Source organism: Rhinopithecus roxellana, chromosome 10 (assembly GCF_007565055.1).
Source record: "Rhinopithecus roxellana isolate Shanxi Qingling chromosome 10, ASM756505v1, whole genome shotgun sequence".
NCBI classification, from domain to species: Eukaryota; Metazoa; Chordata; class Mammalia; order Primates; family Cercopithecidae; genus Rhinopithecus; species Rhinopithecus roxellana.
In genome coordinates, this window is record NC_044558.1 from 81,942,693 (window position 1) to 81,964,278 (window position 21,586).

The window sequence follows — 21,586 nt, forward strand, 5'->3', positions numbered from 1 at the left end:
GCAGGAGAATGGCGTAAACCCTGGAGGTGGAGCTTGCAATGAGCTGAGATCCGGCCACCGCACTCCAGCCTGGGCAACAGAGCGAGACTCTGTCTCAAAAAAAAAAAAAAAAAAAAAAAACTGTAATTCTCTTTCCCGGAATATGACTTAATGCCTCTGTTTTTCAGCTGTTCACCAAAAAAAAAATACTGGGACTATTCTTAACACAGAAAAACCCCCAGCACATTAGCCACCTCTGCAGGGCATCAAAGGATAACTGAAGCCCAGGGCCAAGAACATTCAGGAGGTCAGATGCCTAAAGACGCTAAGGAATGGTTTTGAAAATTAGAAGTCAAGAATACTTCAGTACCTTTATGTTTAAAAATAACTGTAAAATAGCCTCAGAAAAAAGAGCTCATATATATATACTATGTACATAGGTCTTTTTATGTGACCCATCATGATAAATAAATACTGACATCTATTATTTACACTCAAATAATTGTACATTTTCTTCTGTTAGACTACTTCAAGACTGGAATTGTTTTGTTTTGTTGTTTTTAATGAGCGGGTCTGGCTGTGTTGCCCAGGCTGGTCTTGAACTCCTGGGTTCAAGTGATCCTCCTGCGTCAGCCTCCCAAAGTGCTGGGATTACAGGCAGGAGCCACTGCACCCAGCCAAGACTGGAATGTTTTTAGTAAAATATTCCCAAGTGTGAAATCCTTCATTTCTCCCTTGTCTGAAAGGACAGCTTTCAGAGACATGATTCTTCTCAGATGTCTCCTGAAGTTTTGATTTCCATTAAAAGCAAACTGGAGCCATCCACCAAGTTAGGGAACAGCTATGCCCTTGTGGGTTCATCTGTGGCACTGGAATCAGCAGTCATCTTCCAAATCTGAGATCCCTAAATCCACTGTCTTGATTGTTCTTTTGCCAGTTGTCAACAAGCCCTTCTCAAATTCTTCTTCAGTTATTTTGCCTTTCTTAAGTTTTTTCAAGAGTCTTGTGTCATTGAGAAGTTCTTCCATGTCCTCATCTTCAATATCAGAACCCTAAGTACAGAAGAAACCAATAAACTACTAAATTTTTCAGCAATAGTGTTCTAGTGAAACCAGCAGTTTTAACTCAGGAACTATAAGCTCTCAGATTGGCTTCCGCAAATACAGCAAATTCCCCGCCCCAGTCGCCAACGTAACAGAAATCTGAGAGCCCCACACAATTCCTATTTAAAGAACGACTACAATAATATTTGTTCAAGATTCTAAGTTAACGTAAGTAAAACTAAACTTTACCTCTTCCCTTTTCCTTTTCTCATTCATTTTTTTCTTCTTTTCTTTTTTGGCCTTCTGCTTCGACCAAGCTTTATTTTTTATGAATTTTCTTCTCCCTTCATTTTCTGTTTTCTCTCTTCTTTGTTGCTCCAGGAGTTTCTGCCTCTGCTTTTCTCTAATTTTATCTTTAAATGGAATCGTGTCTGTATTAACGTCCACAGGCACAAAATCTGGAAACTGCTTTCCTCTCAATTCTGGCATCTTGGGCATCCTCAGCAGGGCAAAACCTTGAGCAAGGCTGGCAAAATCAAGATCTAATTCAATCAGAAGATCAGAGTTAGCACACACAACAGGATTAGAACAGTCAGTAATGGCTTACAATATAATTTTTTTCTAACCAAAGGGTTTAATGAATTCATTTAAATTAGAATGAAAATAATTATATTTTTACAAAGTTAAAAGGAATACTCAGCAGCCAGTGGCCAGTTTATTCTGTGTCTACTCAAAGCCTGGGAACACTTCCTTTTATGAGACAAAGCAATCTCATACTTGTAAGATCACCACATAGTTAAGATGGAGACATTATCACATGAAGAAGTCCAACTTACCCTTTAATCTGAAAATCAGGTTGCATTCATGCTTTGCATAAGCCTGGACATAGGACACAAAAGCTTTCATGCCCTTTTCAAACACAGCTCTGTCGGCCAAGGCCATGGACTTGAGTTTTGGCAGAAGGTCCGCTGTGTTTCTCTGGAGCTTCATCTCCTGCAGGGGGCACTACACACACACCACATTCTCACCTTCCCTGGTTGGCATCACATCCCCAGGGCTCCCCCATCACAACCAAGAAAACCAAAAGCAAAACAATTCCTTTTCACCTTTTGAGGTCTGAAGCCCAATTCCAACCCAAATATTTCACATGCTCTAAAAAGTATGTTAAATTTTTAAAAGAAAATTTAAAAATCAGTTTTCACATGACAATCCTAATCTAGTAGCAAAGTATAGCAACACTGGGTCTCTATTCACAAGTCTCTATTCACCCTTGCCTGGATCCCAGCAGGGCCTGCTACCGCACAGGAGGCTTGGTCACTCCATGACCGAGGTGCCTCCACAGCCTTAAAGCCCACCAGGGTGGCCGGGCACAGTGGCTCATGCCTGTAATCCCAGCACTTTGGGAGGCCAGGGTGGGCACATCATCAGAGATCGGGAGTTTAAGATCAGCCTGACCAACATGGAGAAACCCCGTCTCTACTAAAAATACAAAATTATCTGGGGTGGTGGCACGTGCCTGTAATCCCAGCTACTTGGGAGGCTGAGGCAGAAGAATCCATTGAACCCGGGAGGCAGAGGTTGCAGTGAGCCGAGATAGCGCCATTGCACTCCAGCCTGGGCAACAAGAGTGAAACTCTGTCTCAAAAAAAAAAAAAAAAAAAAGGCCACTAGGGCCCACACTGCCACCACCAGCCCAGCCCCAGTGAGTTTGCAATTTGTAATTTCATTTGCTGACCACATGCTGGAGAAGAACTCTTCCAGCTTTCCCGTCACTAGGCATTCTATCTGAAAAAGCATGGCAGCTTACTTTCTGGTTAATTGCAAGGAAATTGATGTATGACTCTTCCATGGGTAGAAGGAACACCAGAGCGCTGCCCCCGTGGCCAATGCGAGCTGTGCGACCGCAGCGATGCACGAAGGCACTGTGAGAACACAGAATGGAAATGGGTACCCAGGTGAAGACAGCTGAACAGAGCTCAGGCTCCAGCCAATGGCTGATGCAGCTAAAATGCTATGGGGAGCCTCTAGCCTCCACAGCTCAGTGTGGACTTGGTCACTTGCTAGTGTGAGAAACAGAAGAACTGGCAATTAAACCAGCACTGCAGACAGATATGATTCTGTAATAAACATTTAATGTGAACTCTAAGTAAAACTTGTATCTTTCTCTCTGATCAGACAGGTGGGACATGGTCCCCAGTGGAAAATCTGGGAAACAATGAAAAATACAAAGAATAAAATGAAAATGACCAATAATCTCAGGAGTAATCATCAACACTTGGGGGTTTATAGGCATCTTCCTATGCGTGGACGCATGTATTAGGAATACATGTTGGCCGGGCGCGGTGGCTCAAGCCTGTAATCCCAGCACTTTGGGAGGCCGAGACGGGCGGATCACGAGGTCAGGAGATCGAGACCATCCTGGCTAACATGGTGAAACCCCGTCTCTACTAAAAATACAAAAAACTAGCCGGGTGACGTGGCGGGCGCCTGTAGTCCCAGCTACTTGGGAGGCTGAGGCAGGAGAATGGCGTGAACCCGGGAGGCGGAGCTTGCAGTGAGCTGAGATCGGGCCACTGCACTCCAGCCTGGGCGGCAGAGCGAGACTCCGTCTCAAAAAAAAAAAAAAAAAAAAAAAAAAAAAGGAATACATGCTGACTTTGGAGAAAGTAGTTGTAATTTTCACATGTGGTGTTATGTACTGCTTTTTTCCATTTAGACATTCTATTGTGTGTTTCTGCAAGAACTGAAAATAATTGAAAATACTTTTAATTGCTGCCAATACAATATCACTATTTCACCACGAATGGGTTATTCATCCATTTGCCTATTTTTGCCTCTTAAAACAATGGGTTTTGTTTTGAGACAGAGTCTCACACTGTTGCCCAGGCTGGAGTGCAGTGGCACAATCCATTGCCACCTCTGCCTCCTGCGCTCAAGCCATTCTCCTGCCTCAGCCTCTCAAGGAGCTGGGACTAAAGTCACACACGCCTAACTAATCTGTACATAGATTTTTTTGTAGAGACGGGGTTTTGCTATGTTGCCCAGGCTAGTGAATTCCTGGGCTCAAGCGATTCACCCGCCTAGGCCTCCCAAAGTGCTGGAATTACAGGCGTGAGCCACCGCGCCCGGCCTCAAATAATGTTTTGTTGTTGTTTTTTGTTTTCTCTCATTGTCTGAAATTTCTATAACCTTGCTCTACATGGAGCAGGGCAAGGCCTCAAACCGTTTCAAACTGTTCTGGCAAGCACTGTAGGAATGCACGGGGTCACTGCAGACCCAAGCACGCTGGAGGCTTGCTATAAAATAATGTTTCAGTGAACATCATTATCTGTTTATCTTCTTCAGGATTCCTACTTCATTAGGCTGACTTCCTCAACACAGAGTGGGTGGCAGCCTCATACCATACCTTGCATTGCTGGGAGGGTCATACTGCAAAACCCAGTTGACTTCAGGAATATCAATTCCCCGGGCCATCACATCAGTGCACACTAAAATCCCACTAGAAAATGAGAAAACAGCATTCTGAGTAAGGAGGCCACCATCTTCATCACCATCACACAGCCTACTGATCTTGATGACAGTGACACACAGGTGCTGGAGCTTCTCACAGAAGCACATGCTTAAGGTAATATTTTGATTTTTTCTTCTTTCTACAAATCTCTAGGACTTCATAAATTCCAATAAAAATTGGAGGGAGGTGAGAGACAGCAAAGGGATTTTAAAAATTACAACATTTCCATTTGAAAACCGAAACTGTATGGGTCTAATCCTTTGTAGCCATCTGAAAAACAACAGACACTTCACTCTGTAACTGAGGCCCCGCAGTCAGGTATATTGCTTTGTCCAAAAGAGGACTTTTAATATAGCCAGATGTTCAATGATTAAGAAAAACAGAAAACTGTTATTTGTCAGCACAAACAGAAACAAGTTATGGTCACTGGAAGACACAAGTTCCCTGCTGTGTAGTCAAAAGCCTGATAAGCAGACAGTTTTTTTGTTTGTTTGTTTTGTTTTTTGAGACGGAGTCTCGCTCTGTCGCCCAGGCTGGAGTGCAGTGGCGCAATCTCAGCTCACTGCAAGCTCCACCTCCTGTGTTCACGCCATTCTCCTGCCTCAGCCTTCCAAGTAGCTGGGACCACAGGCGCCCGCCACCATGCCCGGCTAATTTTTTGTTTTTAGTAGACACAGGGTTTCACCGTGTTAGCCAGGATGGTCTTGATCTCCTGACCTTGTGATCCATCCGCCTCGGCCTCCCAAAGTGCTGGGATTACAGGCATGAGCCACCATGCCCACCCTTAAGCCACAGACAGTTTCTACACCAACAGGACAAATGGATTTGCTCCTTGCTGCTTGACAGTCATCACAACCCTTCCCTGGGCCAGGCACAGAGCAATCTGGGAGTGAAGACAATGCACAGGGCTCCTGTGTCACAGAGCCTGCCGTCTAGCACAGAAGTTCAGTAACTAGGGAAATGACATAACAAAAGGCAAAGCGATTAGAACAGGGCAGTGGAAGCTCTGGGCATTTACAGAGATGTGATAACCAGGTTAGAGAGAGAAGAGGGTTCCAGGCAGGACCTAAAAGAGCAGTGTGGCAGGAAAGCTGTTACCTCCAATGAAGCTCACCCACCTTTGCAATTTGCGGAACTCCATGAAGATCTTATTACGTTTATATTTCATCTTTCCATGAATGCACATAATCTCCACGCCCTTCACCAGCGCCTCCAGAGCCTTCCCATAGTATTCCACACAGGCACAGGTGCTGCAAGAGGGACAGAGGGCTTAGCGTCATTGACCACCTTGGTCCTTCTACAACCGCGAGAGGGGAACTGTGAGCAATAGCTGCAGTAGACACAACCTAACTACGAGCCCTCCCTAGGGGAATGGCGAGACTGGCAGTGGAAATCATCCACAATTGAGTTCTCAATCCGTAATCCTCTCAGCCAATGAAAGGCCAGTCTTTTGACAAAATACCTTAAACATGAGTTAAAACCCCCAAGGACGTATTCTACTGTCTAAAGACGCTCTAACAGGAAATCTCCCTGACCCCGAAAAAGGAACTGAAGTGAAACAGTCATTCAGAACAAAAGCAATGACATCTTAGCCACAAATAGTCTTACAAGATTTAAAAGCATTCCTGCTTTTCCTTTAGGGAACTGCTTCTTCCCCAATTAGCAGGATTCCCAATGGCTCAGCAAATAACCCAAGCTAGACCAATCAGATCCCTTCTCCCAGATATTTGGGACTTGGAGCTGAGTCATCCAAGGACAGAAAGGAGGTTGGCAGAGTCATCCCAATAAAGATATACCCTAAAGAGATGGCCCATGAACTCCTGCCAGGGAGCTCCTTCCCTGGGAGTGGACACTCAGCATTCTCTGAATCTGTGAGTTCCTTACCCAGCACCCTTCTAATACAGTTCACCCTGGACTCTTTTCCTTACTGGAAGCATTCCCCAGTGATTTCCCATCCTTTTGCAGATGAGGGAACTGAAACTTACCAGAAACACAGAGTAAGTGGCAGCACCAGAACCCAGGTCAAATGCTCCTCCCACTATACCAGACCATTCCAGTTGGGGCTAACTCTTGTCTACTTCAGTTCCTCCACCTATGCTGTGACTGCCACCAGACTGGTCCGTCTTTCCACCTTGAGTCACATAGTATGTAACGCAGTGGTGTTTCACACACTAAGCCTCATCACCCACAGATCTGGTGGGTTCTGAAATCAATTTAGTGGGTCTCGACCAGCATTTTTTAAAAATTAACAGCTGGAGTAGAAGAGAATAGAAAACATCCCACCTAGCAGAGTGTGGTTTCGTAAAAACCGTTGTTTTACTGTCTTGTTTGGGTGTGTACCAAATTGAACTTCTTACTGTGGGTCATGGTCAATATTGCATTTTATTTGTAGGATAACACATGGAAAAGTAATATAAAATTATTTTTTATGTACTGCTAAAGATCAACACATTTATCTCTGGAGAAAAGGGGAAAAGAACCAACAGTCCAAAGAACATATGCATCTGTTCCTACACTGCCTTCTGACCACAGGACAAAACTCCACTGTGGCGGACTCCAGGGATGGCTGATAAACACTATTCCCAACCACTTCTTGCTTCGCTGGCCACTATCACAGAGCCAGAAAAGCTGTGCGCTCATTTTCTCTGCTGCTCTTGAAGTGAGGGGCCACCACATGACCCACTTTTGGCCCCTAAGATGAATTCACAGCTGAAGTCAGCTAGGGCAGAGGGGTTTCGGAAGAAGCTCTTTGTTTTACTGATTAAAAGGCATGGATATAGCTAATATTGCCATACGCCCCCTCTGCCTTTCCCTTCTTATCTTTCTTCAGTGCAGACATGACAGGGTATAATAGTGGTCATCCAGAATCCATGAGGTGACACACAGGAAGAGAAGACCAATCACATCAACATTGATCTTGACATGAATGACACATGAAACCCCTGTGAGAAACTGCCTCTGCCTTTGGACTTATTTTTACAGGACAAAAATAAAGCCAACCTTGTTCAAACCACGAAAGTTGGGTTTTCAGTTATTTGCAGCCAAAAGCATTCCCGAGAGAACCACGCTAGATGGAATCCAAAACCCAAAGGCCACATGCACCTGCACATTCTGCCTGAATCCCTGACGCCCCTACCACAGAGACCAGAGGAGTACCTGAAGAAGACCAGGTGTTTCTCCTGCTTATGATTGCGAAGAAAATGGACCAGCTGATTAAATTTCTCATCTGCCTTGCATACCTGCAAAAGAAAAAGGGAAACTAATAAAAAACATACTTGGCAATAATAATCCCCATGGCTATCTTCAGTTTCAGCATTAAATTTTAAGGACTGTCATTTTCCCCATGGGTAGGACAGACTTTAGTCAGAATGTTAACTGGTCTACCTAGCTCAGAATAAACATCGACATGTGCTGCTGCCTCTAAAAGTTACAATTTGTATGTCACAAAATCATACAGCTCAGAGAAACATAGTCATCCAACAGGCAACAGTTCCCAACTCCCAGTCCCAATATACATGAGAGCTGGTACACCATTTCCAGAGTAGATTTTTATTTATTTTACCTTTTCTTTTTCCTTTTCTTTTTTTAAGAGACAGACTCTCAATATGTTGCCCAGACTGGTCTCAAACTCCTGGCCTGGCCTCCAGCGATCCTCCCACCTCAGCTCTAAAGTGCTGGAATTACAGGCGTGAGCCACCTAACCCAGCCAAAGGATATATATATTTTTTTAAATGCAGATTCTTGGGTATGACATACAGATTCTGATTCAGTAGATCTGAGATTGGACCTAAGAATCCATATTATTTAAGAGTTCCCCCAGGAAATTCTGATGCCAAGTTTAGAAGTCACTATTCTAAGATGAATAATGATTTCCAGAGAGCAATGTACATTACTTATTTAAAAGGCTTCCATGGACTCAGACCCCACTGCTTTTTTTCATAATGCAATCAAGTCCTCCATTCAAACTCCCAAATTAGAGACATTAAATTTACCTGAATGCATTCATCCTATTTTTACCAAAACCAAATGCCCAGTTTGGAATTTTTCCTCATGTACTCAGCCATCTTTCTAAATGCAAAATGAATGCAAAACAACAGAACGCAACAGTAGCCACAGTGGGTGTCCAAAGCTAACATTAGTACGAGTATCCCTCATCCAAGGTCCCTGGGACTTTGAAGTGTTTTTTGGCTTTTGAATTCTTTCAGATTTTGGAATAGCTGCACTATACTTACCAGTTGAGCATCCCTAATCTGGAAATCTGAAATCTAAAATACTCCAACAAGCATTTCCTTTCCGCATCATGCTGGCATTCAAAAAACTTCAGATTCTGGAGCATTCTGGATTTTGAAATTTCAAGTTAGGAATGCTCAACCCATACTTACCCTGTACTAAGCACTATCATGAACATTTTTGCATGGATTAATTAATCCTCCAGCAACCCTACGAAGCTGTATACTACTGTGGCCCCCATTTGACAAGTGAGGACCTCTAAGTTCATGGGTTAATTTAGTAGGGGCCAAAGCCAAGATATGCACCAGGCAGTCCTGCTGTAGCTGCTCTAGCGCCCATGCTCTCCACACTACCCTGTGCAGAGTCCTTCCCTCTGCTTGGGAAGAGCTAGCCTTCTCCCTCACCCAGCCCAGACTGTCAGAAACATCAATGGCAACTACAACTCCCACTTCTGATGAGCCTCTCTGATCTCGACGACACTCTCCAGTTACACTAGGTGCAGTTTCTCATTTGCAAACTCATTCTACCTTTAATCTGCCTACAAATTGACACAAACAGGAGAGCAGCCTCGACGACCTCACAGTCTACAGCAATAGGAACACTCTGGTTTCAAGACTAGCCTCCTTCATTTTGAACAGCAGACATGTTCAGGAGCTAGGGAACCCCTCCAGGCCTAAAGAAAAATTTAACCTGAAAAAGCTTATTGCAAAAAAGAAAGAAAAGTCCCAACCCCAGGCTGGTGGGACAATGTACCATCAGCAGTGGCACTGGCCTGTGGGTTCCTCCATGCCCTGATGGTGCTGCCTCCCCTGCAGCCTGTGCTCTCTGCACTTGTGCCTCGTGGCCCATCCCAGCAACGGGACGGAACAGAACGGGTGGGGAGTGGCCTCATTACTAAACAATGAAATTGCCAAAAGCCCATCTACTTCCTTGTGAAGAAACTACAGAAGCTAGCAGCCAGTATTTACTACTAGAAATTCAGCATATTTGGGCCGGGCACGATGGCTTATGCCTGTAATCCCAGCACTTTGGGAAGCTGAGGCAGGCAATCATGAAGTCAGGAGTTCAAGACCAGCTTGGTCAACGTGGTGAAACCCCACCTCTACTAAAGATACAAAAAGTTAGCCGGGCATGGTGGCACACGCCTGTAATCCCAGCTACTCAGGAGGCTGAGGCAGAAGAATTGCTTGAACCCGGGAGGCAGAGGTTGCAATGAGCCGAGATCGTGCCACTGCACTCCAGCCTGGGTGAGACACTGTCTCAAAACAAAAAACAAACAAACAAAAAGGCCGGGCGCAGTGGCTCACGCCTGTAATCCCAGCACTTTAGGAGGCCGACATCGGCAGGTCACCAGGTCAGGAGATCGAGACCATCCTGGCTAACAGGGTGAAACCCCGTCTCTACTAAAAAAAATACAAAAAATTAGCCAGGCATGGTGGCAGGTGCCTGTAGTCGCAGCTACTTAGGAGGCTGAGTCAGGAGAATGGTGTGAACCCGGAAGGCGGAGCTTGCAGTGAGCTGAGATCGTGCCACTGCACTCCAGCCTGGGTGACAGAGCGAGACTCCGTCTCAAAAAAAAAAAAAAAAAAAAGAAATTCAGCATATTTGATGCAGGTCAAAAATACACAACATTTACAGAGTAGAACATTTCCACCCCACAAAGTCTCCTCAGGAGTGAGTCTGTCATTTGATTTTCTGTGTTCCACCTGCACATCTAACTATGCCCTTCTCTGTGACACAGGCTGTTCTGACAGGCCTAGGAACTACAGAGTTTAATCATGCCTGCACCCAGCACACCCCAAGCATGTAAAATAGAAACATTTTGTCACTTGAGGGTAGGAGGTTCAGAGACACTGTCCTTAGAGACTGTGCTTAAAATACATTTATGCCCAATTTAACTAACATTCATTCAATGAGCAGGAACACCCAGACCATTTCTCCTAGCTCTGTCCCCAAATGCATTTCATGTGTGCTACAGGGTCTCATATATTTATTCTACCAGTACAATTTCCATAAAAAGAGCACTGGTCATTATCACTAAGTAAGAAGCAAGCCCAGGCGCTCACCATGTAGTAGTTTTCCAGGCGGGAGGGGGTCTTCTGGATGCTGCTGGCTGCCACACCCTTCTCCTTCACCGAGACCCGGACAGGGTTCCGGAGGCCCGCTCTCACCAAGTTCTCCACTTCCTGCGTCTGAGTGGCAGAGAAAAGGCCTGTTCTCCTCTGCTTTGGCAAAAACTCCAGGATGGTGTTGATGCTGATAAAAAGAGGGCTCACACTTAACCGCTTACTTGCCAGCATAATCAACACACAGTGCTTCATGATACGAAACAGGTATTCAGAAAGACTGAAAGTGAAGCCATCAAAATATTTACAGCACATACACTGGGAGGTGAGATGATGGGTGATTCTTTGTTTCTTCTTTATACTTTCATTTTTCCAAGGTTCCTCAAATTTTAGCATACAATTATACAATTATAATGATATGTGAATTATATCCAATTAAACTGTTTATTAAAAAACAACAAAACTTCCAGATGTGATGGCTCATGCCCGTAATCCCAGCACTTCGGGAGGCTGGGATGGGAGGATCTCCTGAGCCCAGGAATTTGAGACCAACCTGGGCAACATAAGGGATCTTGTCTCTGCAAAAATTAAAAAAAAAAAAACAAGGCATGATGGCATGTGCCTGTAGTCCCAGATACTCAGGAGGCTGAGGTGGGAGGATCACTTAAGCCCAGGACATAAAAGTTGTAATGACCCAAAATCATGCCACTGCATTCTAGCCTGGATGACAGAGTAAGACCCTGTCTCAAAAAAAAAAAAAAAAAAAAAAAAAAAATACTTGAAGGAAACTGCATTTTAAGATCAAAGATAGAACGGGAATAAAAGTCACGTGGTAGAATTTGAAAGCTCAAACTACTTAATGATTTGAAATTAAAATGTGGTTAATAAAAATACTTAGGCCAGGTATGGTGGCTGGCGCTTGTAATCCTAGCACTTTGGGAAGCCTAGGTGGGAGGATCACTTAAGCCCAGGAGTTTGACAACAGCCTGGGCAACATGGCAAAACCCATCTGCAAAAAATAAAAAAAGCAGGCATGGTGGTGTGCGCCTGTAGCCCCAGCTACTCGGGAGGCTGATGCAGGAGGATCACCTGAGCCCGAGAGGTTGAGGCTGCAGTGAACATAATCACGCCACTGCACTCCGGCCTGGGTTACAGCACAAGACCCTGTCTCTAAAAAATAAATTAATTAAAAATAAATTAAAATGAAACTAAAAAATAAAAATACCTAGTCATAAAGTGGTAAACTCCATTTTGCTTTCCTTTTGTATTAGTATCATCCGCCCACTCAAGCCAGTGAAGTCCAAAGTCCAGTACCTTGCCTCAAACCCCATGTCCAGAAGTCTGTCTGCCTCATCCAACACCAGGACATCCAGGGATCGCACACAGCCGGCCAGATCCAAGCCTTCCGCCTTCCTTCGGAACATGTCCTCCAAGCGGCCTGGAGTGGCCACAATGATGTTCCCACTTTGGAAAGAAAGTTAACATTTACCAAGCTCTCTGGATCTTGGGGATGTGGTTGATGATTACCAAAATACCAAGTTTCATATCCCTCCAAAGTCATTTAAGCCCTAGTGAAGAGAACGAAGAGCATGAGAGTGGAAAAGAGTGCTGTAGGGTAGAAAATGTGAGGGCTGCGGCGAAATGGGATCTGGGTTCTGGGCTATGACCCAGGCAAGGTTGGCAAACTCCAGCTCCCAGACCAAACCTGGGCTGCTGCCTGTCCTTGCCAAGTATTTTATTGGCAGACAACCACACCCATTTATTCACATGTTGCCTATCGCTGCCTTCACACTGCAACAGCAGTTGAGTAACTGCGACGGAGACCATATGGTTCACAAAGCCGAAAACAGTTACCATCTGCTCATTTACAAAAGAAGCTTCCCAACCTCTGACCTATGCAAGTTAACTCAACCATTGGAGGCCCCAGGTAGCTCACATGTAAAATGGGAATGTTGACATAATTAGAGAACCCTATGTAAAGATCACAAACTGGCAGACTCAGGGCCGGATGTGGCTCCCTCAGACTGGCTCACCTACAAGATGTGTTTTTCAAACGTGGATTACACGCCAACAGTTAAAAAATCAGGAGATTACACACACAAATCTGGAATTCCATCTTCTTTTTAAAAAATTCAAAACCTGGCACTACTGAGCCCAGTCCCGCCAGGCAGCTACCAGCTGGAGCTGAGTATTCCAGGCAGCTACTGGCCAGTTCCTCACCATCCCCCAGTCCCGCACTCATCTATCCTGACCACTCATTTATCCTCACGTCGTTCTCTTGACCTCTGTAGGAACCTGAGTTAAGTACTCATCAGGGCCTTATGGGAAGGAGCTAGCAAAGCGCAATAGGAAGCTGGCCTGGAGAAAACACCTTTTTGCAGGGGGAGGAGGCTGCTGAAAGGGGGACCCACAGTTAGGTTGAGATCACATATTGATTCTTAGGTTCAGTGCCAAGAGCAAGCAAAGAAATGAGCAGACATGAGCAAACTCACCCTTGTTGCTTAAACCTCTCAACATCTTCTCCAGGATTCCTGCCTCCGATCCAAAGAATCTGGCTAAAACAAGAAAACAGTCTTTAAGTTCGGCAAAACAACAGCCCGTGGCTAACAGGGACACTGCATCCAATTCACCTGAACTGGGGGAAGTGCTTCGTGAAATGCGACAGGACCTCGTCTATCTGAATGGCCAGCTCTCGGGTGGGGGTGATGATTATGGCTCCAACCTGCCCACATGGAAGGAAGGGGCACAGTCAGCAGCGCAAGGGCCTCCTGGAGAGGAACTCATAGGCCCTCCGCCCTCCACCACACAGAGAACTTCCAGAGAAACCGCAGTTACTGGGCGTTCTCAGCAGCATCCCTGAGCACATATCAACTACTTTGAATTACCGTTACTTGTAATCATACACTGCAGTTATGCTCTTTAAAGTCACTAATACTAAGAACACTGAATTAGTGAATGCTGAACCACTGCTCACAGGGGAAACACAGGGTTAGGTTCCTGCCAGTCTCTGGACATGACATTTTTGTCAACCAATCAATACATAACTCTATTTTATGTCTGTTTGTGCTTAAAAGACTCTATTGAATATATACTGTTGATTCATTCCTATTGAACTCGTGGCCAACAGCACATTAACTCATGCCTGAGCCTGTGTTTCTCTAGTGCGGGGATTCTCTCTGCACATCATAACCTTCTTGCGCCCAGGAACACTAGACTGCACTACACCACGGGGCCATTTCAAAAACCAAAATCACCAACATAAAGCAACAAATGCGCAAAATGGCTGGGCACGGTGGGTCACACCTGTAATCCCAGCACTTTGGGAAGCCGAGGCGGAAAGATCACTTGAGCCCAGAAATTTGAGACCAGCCTGGGTAACGTGTCAAAACCCCTTCTCCTCAAAAAATACAAAAAATTACCCAGATGTGGTGGTCCACACCTGTAGTCACATCTACTTGGGAGGCTGAGGCAGGAGGATAGCTTGAGCCTGGGAGGTGGAGGTTGCAGTGAACTGAGATCACACCACTGCACTCCAGCCTGGGTGACAGAGCAAGACCCTGTCTCAGGTAAAAAAGAAAAAAAAAAAGGTGAAAAACATGGCACCAAATAGATGACGAAAAGGACACTGTTTACACCTGAGCAGTAAAACAAAAGGCAGCTCTGCCCACACCCATGACCACAGAAGCACTGAGGATCCAATGGGGTATTATAAGTTTCAACGAGCAGGCAAATTAACAAATACAGAATCCACAAATAATGAGGATTGTCTTTTTTTTTCTTCAAGTTTCATTCATTCATTCATTCATTCATTCATTCATTCATTCATTACTGGTAGAGATAAAATCTCATTGTGTTGCCTAGGCTGGTCTCAAACTCCTGGACTCCAGTGATCCTCCAGACTCGGCCTCCCAAAGTGCTGGGATTACAGGTGTGAGTCACGGCTTCTGACCTATTTTTTCAAGTTTGTAGCCAGCTTTCTTAATCCAATGTGAACTCTGATGACTAGGTGAAAATAAATCACGTTTGCTGTCCTCACCTGACTCTTCTTTAACTTCTCTTCTCTTCTCAGAAGAATTTCCAGGATGGGGATGACAAAAGCGAGTGTTTTGCCACTACCTGTGACCTGCAAACAGAGAGTTTTGGTTTCCTTTTCTTCCTCAGAGTTCACGTGAGGGAAAACACAAGGACAGGCTGCACGTACCCGAGGCACTCACCGCTTCTGCAGCGACATCTTTGTTTCTCATGAACAGAGGGATGGTTGCGGACTAAAGGGAGAGATTGCAAAGCACCGGTTAAAGGATGCCATCACTTCACAGGTGAGACCCGAAGCCCTAGGAACATAATGGGCGGCCAAGGCCACAGTGGACCCCACCACAAAAGGGGCTCTGAGTAACCAAGTCACCATAGAGAAGTTGAATCAAACGTGGCAACTGTGTCTACATGGATGACGCATGGGGACAGTGAGCTGAGCTGGGAGGCAGGAGTCCTGAATTCTATTCCTGTCTCTCCGACTTTCCCTCTCTGAACCAGGAAGGGGTTGAAGACATTGGGTTTTAGGGTCCCTTCCAGCTCTAGTATCACAGAATCAAGATTCAAATAAACCTTCTCATTTTAAGCACTGTAGAGGTCTCCAGACGTTACAAGAAACCTAGTTTTAGCAATCAAAAAAGCCAAACCTCAATTAGATTTAGGCCTTGGCCTCGCGGCTGCTCCCTCCACGGTTCAGCCCTGGTCCCCAGGCCCTGAGCTCACTTAAATCACAGCAGATGTGATATTATTCCAATTGCCTCTACACAGTGATTTCTATCCTCCCTATCAACCCCCGAGGGAACATTTGGCAATGTAAGGAGACATTTTTGGTTGTCAAAACCCAGGGTGGGCCAGGCATCGTGGCTCACATCTATAATAACAGCACTTTGGAAGGCCCTTAACTCCCTTAAGGCCAGGAATTCCAGACCAGCCTGGGCAACACAGGGAGACTCTATCTCTACAAAGAAAATTTTTTAAATTATGTGGGTGTGGTGGTGCATGCCTGTGGTCCCAGGTACTCAGGAGGCTAAGGTAGGAGGATCACCTAGGCCCAGGGAGGTCGAGACTGCAGTGAGTTGTGACTGTGCCACCGCACTCCAGCCTGGATAACAGAGCAAGACCCTGCCTCAAAAAAATAAATAAATAAATAAATTACAGCCAGAGTTAGGAGGTGATGTCCTCTGGTGGACAGATTCCAGTGATGCTGTTTAAACATCCTACAATGCCCAGGACAGCCCCACAGCAAAAAATTATCCAGCACAAAATATCAATAGTGCCGAGGGTGAGGACCCAGCTCCAGACCACTGCTGTCCAATAGATATAAAATGTGAACCACATAAACAATGTTAAATTTTCTAGTAGCCATAGTAAGAAAAGTAAAAAGAAATGGGTGAAATAAATTTTAATATTTTATTCAACCCAATATATCAAAAATATTGTCCCTTCACATTTAATCAATATGTAAAAATCAACATTTTCCATTCTTTTTTCATAGTAGGTCTTCAAAATCCACTGTGTTATTTGATACTCAGAGTACACTTTGATTTGGACAAAGTGTATTTCAAGCACTCTATAGCCGTGTCTGGTGACTGTGTAGTGGATGACAGGTCTAGACAATGAGCTCTGAGGCTCTGAGGCGCTGAGGCCAGGTTCCCTAGGCAGGGAACACAGCACTCCCAGTTTCCATCTCCAGCCCTGCCTGCTGGAAGTAGATTCTCCACATTCCCAGGAATCTTATGGGCATCTCAAACTCAAGGCTTCATTTATTTTAAAAATTTTTTTGCTATTACAGGGCCTCCCTATGTTGCCCAGGGTGGTCTTGAACTCCTGGTCTCAAGTGATCCTCCCACCCTGGTCTCCAAAAGTGCTAGGATTACAGGCGTGAGCCACCGTGCCCGGCCATTATTTATTTTAATTTCAGAGATGGGGGTCTCACTATGTTGCCCAGGCTGGTCTTGAACTCTTGGGCTCAAGGGATCCTCCCACCTCGGCCTTCCAAGTAAATGGTACTACAGGCGGGTGCCACTGTACCCAGCCCAATGTTTAAAAACAGGACTCTTGTGGCCAGGCGCGGTGGCTCACACCTGTAATCCCAGCACTTTGGGAGGCCAAGGCGGGCGTATCACCTGAGATCAGAATTGAGACCAACCTGGCCAACATGGCGAAACCCTGTCTCTACTAAAAACACAAAAATTAGCCAGGCGTGGTGATGCATGCCTGTAATCCCAGCTACTCGGAAGGCTGAAATGGGAGAATAATTTGAACCCGGGAGGCAGAAGTTGCAATGAGCTGAGATCATGCCGTTGCACTCCAACCTGGGCAAGAGAGCAAGATTCTGTCTCAAAAACATTTAAAAAAAAAAAAAAAACCACCCACACACACACACAGAAAAAAAAATAAGAACTTTTGACTTTCCTTCTGAAACCTGCTACACCCTCCAGCCATTCTCGGGAAATAGTAACACCATTCACTCAGCTACTAAGAATAAAAATCGGTGGGGTGCGGTGGTTCAGCCTGTCATCCCAGCACTTTGGGAGGCTGAGGCAGGTGGACCACGAGGTCAGGAGTTCAAGACCAACCTGGCCAAGATGGTGAAACTCCATATCTACTAAAAATACAAAAAATTAGCCGGGTGTGGTAGCAGGCGCCTGTAATCTCAGCTACTCAGGAGGTTCAGGCAGAGAATTGCTTGAACCCGGGAGGTGGAGACTGCAGTCAGCCGAGATCGCGCCACTGCACTCCAGTCTGGGCAACAGAGTGAGACTCCATCTCAAAAGAAAAAAAAAAAAAAGAATAAAAACTTCAGCTCCCTCTAGAGTCTTTTCTTTCCTAACCTCCACTTCCGGTCCCTTAGCAACCTTAAAGTTATTCCAAATGTGACTTCTCAATATCCACTGGTTCCACCCTACTCCAAGCTACCATCATCTCTTACCTGACAATGGCCTCCTAAGCGACCTGCCTGCTTCGTCTCTTATGCCTGAAAAGGCCACTCTCTAAAGAGAAACCACAGCCCTTCCCTTCCTAAGCATCTTCCCGGATAAGATGGCTTCCCACTACGTTTAGAATGAAATCCAAGCTCCTACAAGACCCTACACAATCCATCTCTTGCACTACTCTTGATGTTCAGTCACAAAGGCCCCCTTTCTGCTGCTCAAACCATTTGCAGCCTGCCCCAGGGCATTTATGTGCACTGGTATTTCTCTCTGCTGGAATAATCTCCCCCTCGTCACCCCAGAGCCAGCTCCTTCTCAATCACTGAGGTCTCAGCTCAATGACACCTCCTCAGAGAGGCCTTCCTTAGCACCCTGTCTCACCTCCTCTCCAGTCCTCGAGTGACACTATCACAACAGTCTTAGTTCCTCCATAACATTTACTAACAGCTGAAATTATCCTTTCTCTAGCTCCTGCGCTAGAAAGTAAGGCTATGAGCAGATGCCAATACTGCAAACTCCCCAGAGCCTAGAAGAGTTCCTGACACATAGCAGGTCCTCAAGAAATACTTCTTGAAAAGATGCATAACAACAGGTAACCCTCGCTGAGCTCCCATAGTGTGCCGACTGGTTTATTTAGTCCCCACAGCAACCCCATAAGGAGGGTGTTATTTTTTCGTCATTTCACAGAGAAGGAAAATGAAGCACGTTGAGGTTAAGCCATTTGCCCGAGGTCTCACAGCTACAGGGGCAGGGCTAGGAGGAGAACCAGGCTCAAGACTCCAGCACCCGAGGGCAGGGTGGGTCGCGGCCCCTCTGCCGGCTCGCAGGCCGAGCAGCTCCGCATCCCGCCAGTCTGGGCAGCCTGGAGACGAGGCAAGAGCCCCCGCTGGAGGGATGAGCGCCCCAGGGCTTGGGTCTGTCCGATCACCTCCGCTGTGTCCGAAGCAGCGGGTGCCTGCCCCCCTCCCAGCCTCACTCTCCCCCAGGAACCGATACCTGCACCGGCGTCATGTACGGGAAGCCCAGCTCCCGCAGGGCGCCCAGCACCCGCGGGTGCAGTGACACTGGCAGAGACTCCCAGGAGCCCTCCGTCACATGCTCCATGGCGCTCTCCTTTGCCGCCTCGGTCGCCGCTGCTCGAACGCGCCCTGTGCACCCCCAACGAGCACTTCCGCTTCCGGCAGCTCCGGCGGCCGGCCGGGAACTTTGCTGGAGGAGCAGAGTTCCGGAGCGCGGCGAAGGCTCCAACGCCGCGGGAGCGAGGAAAAGCGCGCCCGCGGGACGGTGGAGGCAGGCGGCGGGGCAGGCCCGGGGAGTTACACCCGCCCCGCACCCCTGGGCTCCGGGCGCCTCTCCGCACCGGGCAAGGGTTTTGGCGGGAGGGAGTCTGGCCCGGCTCTCCCACTTTCTCTGTCCCTCGGAGGCAGGTGGCAGCACAGGACCGCGTCCAGGCCGAAGGACAGCGGGGCTGGCCGCCGTGGGCAGAGAAACGTGTCGCAGCCCCGGGTCAGCAGCCCTGCAAAACAGGCACCCGCTGATGGCGGGGGTCCGATGGCCGGTACGTCCTGAATGTTGGTTTACTTTCCCGGAAGTTAGGGTCAGAGTCCTAAGTAAGAACACTGTCCTATTCCACTGTCCACAGTTGGCCTGGGCCATTCATGTCCACATACACCTTCACTCGGCAAGCTTTTATTGACCACTCATTACGTGCCCTCTATGAGGGCCTATCTCCTCCAGCTATGTGCATGACTTGCTCCTGTTGAGGCTCTGAAAACGAAACCCCAAAATGAAGACCCCAGAGGCAGCCTCAGAAGCAAGTTTCTCTCTGACCTTCTGCCCCGTCTCTGATCTCTGACTCTGTGAGGCTGGCCATAGACACTCAAGAACCCCTCTTGCCCGTCATGATGGAGCATAGAAACGGGAACCCCTTTTCTCCAAAGTCAGCCATAAAACCTAAAAATATTACTCTCTCTCTCTCCACCTTTCTGTAAAAAAACTGGCCATAAAGAAATTATCGGCCGGACATGGTGGCTCACGCCTGTAATCCCAGCACTTTGGGAGGCCAAGGCGGGCAGATCACGAGGTGAGGAGTTCGAGACCAGCCTGGCCAAAGTGGTGAAACCCCGTCTCTATTAAAAATACAAAAAATTAGCCAGGTGTGGTGGCAGGTGCCTGCAGCTACTCCGGAGGCTGAACAATGGGCATCGCTTGAACCTGAGAGGTAGTGGAGGTTGCAGTGAGCCTAGATTGCACCACTGCATTCCAGCCTGGACGACAGAGTGAAACTGTTTCATTAAAAAAAAAAAAAAAAAAAAAAAAAAAAAAAATGCCAGACGCGGTGGCTCACGCCTGTAATCCTAGCACTTCAGAGGCCGAGGCCGGCGGATTGCCTGAGCTCGAGTTCGAGACCAGCCTGGGCAACACGGTGAAACCCCATCTCTACTAAAAATACCAAAAAATTAGCCGGATGTGGCGGCGTGTGCCTGTAGTCCCAGCTACTTGGGAGGCTGAGGCAGGAGAATTGCTTGCACCCAGGAGGCAGAGGCTGCAGTGAGCCAAGATCGCGCCACTGCACTCCAGCCTGGGCAACAGAGAGAGACTATGTCTCTAAAAAAAAAAAAAAAATTATCTGACCTCTTTTGTTTTGCTTGTAGGTTGTAAGACCCCATTCCAGGAAGGGTTCTGTCCCCTACCCAGAAGGAAAGAATCCTGCACAGAGAGGCCGAAAAGAATCCAGACAGGCCTTGCTGGGCTTCCCCACTCAGTCTGTGAGCATTAGATCATGCCCTTCTTGCCCAGTCCTATTTCTACTCAGCTGTGCATATTTTGTTGAGTCTAAGCAGAAAAATGAATAGTTTTCCCTGTAACTTTGGGTCTTAATTCTGAAGGTTCCTTTGTTGTGCAAAACCATGACCAAATAAATTTGCATCACTTTCCTCCTATTAATGTGCTTTTCGGTTGAATTTTTAGAGAAACCTGAGGGCAAAGGGGAAGTTTTCCCTTACACTCCCTTACATTCCACTTGGACTTTTGAAATCACCTTCTCAGTGTTACCTTCCTTTCCGCATCACTGAAACTCCTACCCTCATTTATTTTCCCTTCTTAGCATTTACCATTATCTTTCTTGCTACACACACACACACACACACACACACACACACACAACTTATTAGGTTCATCTCTGCCACCAAAATGTAAAACCCACACTAATGGCGTCTTTTCTCTATCTTCTTTATCCCAGGGACTATCACTGTAGCACAAAGCAATTACTCAAATATTTGTGGGATCAATAAATGGGAATACAACTCACGCAGACTGCAGTCATCTCAAATTAAGTAAAAGACAACAGCCTGAAGCCACCTTTTCAATGAAATGATCATCACATTCTCAAAACACCTTCGACAACTTTTATAAAATGGGACTTCAGCCAGGCACAGTGGCTCACTGTCTGCAATCACAACACTTTGGGAGGCTGAGGCAGGAGGATCACTTGAGCCCAGGAGAATGAGGCCAGCCTGGGCAACGTACAGGAGACTCTGTCTCTATGAAAGTAATTTTTTAATTAGCTAGGCGTGGTGGTGCATGCCTATGGTCCCAACTACTCGGGAGGCTCAGATGAGAGGATCACTTGAGCGGTTAAGGCTGCAGTGAGCCATGTTTGTGCCACTGCACTCCAGTCCGGGTAACGAAGCAAGACCCTGTTTTTAAAAAACAAAAGCTGTAGTCCCAGCTACTTGGAGAGCTGAGGTGGTAAGATCACTTGAGCCCGGGAGGTTGAGGCTTCAGTGAGCAAAG

The 21,586-nt window shown here is 46.5% G+C and overlaps 1 protein-coding gene and 1 non-coding gene across 3 annotated transcripts; both read right to left on the reverse strand.

Annotated features, from left to right (window-relative positions):
* Nucleotides 1–396: 396 nt before the first annotated feature.
* DDX55 (DEAD-box helicase 55) lies at nt 397–18,971 on the reverse strand. Of its 2 annotated transcripts, XM_010368399.2 has the most exons (14): nt 18,788–18,967; nt 15,044–15,094; nt 14,866–14,952; nt 13,460–13,551; nt 13,322–13,384; nt 12,144–12,293; nt 10,830–11,019; nt 7,690–7,772; nt 5,652–5,783; nt 4,429–4,521; nt 2,830–2,944; nt 1,859–2,027; nt 1,272–1,564; nt 397–1,031 (listed from the first exon to the last, which is right to left on the reverse strand). In XM_010368399.2, exons 1-14 carry the CDS (start codon nt 18,893–18,895, stop codon nt 855–857), a joined length of 1,803 nt encoding a protein of 600 aa, XP_010366701.1. In that variant the 5' UTR covers nt 18,896–18,967; the 3' UTR covers nt 397–854. The 2 variants fall into 2 exon arrangements, with proteins under 2 accessions (XP_010366701.1, XP_030795348.1); XM_030939488.1 differs by lacking the exon at nt 397–1,031 and having other exon boundaries at nt 1,314–1,548; nt 18,788–18,971.
* LOC115900192 lies at nt 4,190–4,321 on the reverse strand. Its single transcript, XR_004059862.1, has one exon. It is a non-coding gene; the product is annotated as a small nucleolar RNA SNORA9 (small nucleolar RNA).
* Nucleotides 18,972–21,586: the final 2,615 nt, after the last annotated feature.